Source organism: Chaetura pelagica, unplaced genomic scaffold, assembly GCF_000747805.2.
Source record: "Chaetura pelagica isolate M959 unplaced genomic scaffold, ChaPel_1.0 scaffold171, whole genome shotgun sequence".
NCBI classification, from domain to species: Eukaryota; Metazoa; Chordata; class Aves; order Apodiformes; family Apodidae; genus Chaetura; species Chaetura pelagica.
The window spans coordinates 1030082-1030971 of record NW_009952066.1 but is presented as its reverse complement, the minus strand read 5'-3'; the positions used below and the strand labels follow the sequence as shown (position 1 = coordinate 1030971).

Here is an 890-nt window from a genome sequence, read left to right as displayed (position 1 = left end):
CCCCAGCACCGCACCGCCCCCCGCAGCCACCCGGCCCGGCCCCTTCCCCGCCCCGGCACCGCGGCGCTGCAGGAGGGGCGCCCGGCGGGCCCCGGGCGGGAGCTGTTAGGGCTGGGACAGGGGTCTGCAGGGCACAGCCTCCCTGCTCCCCACCCCGCCCGGCAAGAAGCGGTTACACAAACCTCCCCGTGCAGCTGCACACACCTGCACCAAGGGGCTGCTATAGGCTTTGGTTTTAATCTGTGAGTTCCTACAGTCTCCTCTCTGCCTCTCCCTGTTAACTTCCAACGTGTCCCATAGCCGATCCAGAAGTACCACCAGGAGCACCCACAGCAGCAGCCCCGGCTGAGGGAGCTGGCTGCATGGCCAAGGAACGTGGGCCCCGCTTGGTCTGCAAGCTTTGGTAACACTGAGAAGCCAGTTAAGAGCTGGGCATCCAAGGCTTGGAGGTCTCTCACTGCTGACTTAAAGCCAACAAAGTTATCTGCCCCAAGCCAAAACCTGTTGCTCATCAATGTTTAAGGCAGAGTTTTGTTCACTGTGTCTTCCCCTGCTTGCACTTTTGCAGTAGGGTAGAGTTGGCCCTTTGTTTGCTTTTCAGTGCTCAGAATAGGATCTAAGACAAAGGAGCTCCTGTATTCCCATAAGGGAGCAAAAATGCCAATTTTATTTCTTTATTGTTTCTACTACTATCACAAATACAGTAGATGCCGTTTTAAGTCACGTAGAGTGTTGGATGTCTGAGCACCTAAAGGGATCGTTCTGTAATACTTACAGAGGCTTGTTGATGAGGAAACACTCAGCTCACGTTCTTGAAGTCAGCACAGCTGTCACCTGCAGGTGCCACCACAGGACCTCCCTGTCAGGCGCTGGAAATGCAGGTGGGAGAG

General features: G+C 55.8%; 1 protein-coding gene across 1 annotated transcript in view; it reads right to left on the bottom strand.

Annotated features, from left to right (window-relative positions):
• GPR75 (G protein-coupled receptor 75) overlaps positions 1-298 on the bottom strand; it is a 2000-nt gene extending 1702 nt beyond the window's left edge. Inside the window, exon 1 of the mRNA XM_010004951.1 lies at positions 290-298. Coding sequence (XP_010003253.1) covers positions 290-298 — 9 coding nt within the window. The remainder of the gene's footprint in view (positions 1-289) is intronic.
• Between the last annotated feature and the right edge of the window lie 592 nt (positions 299-890).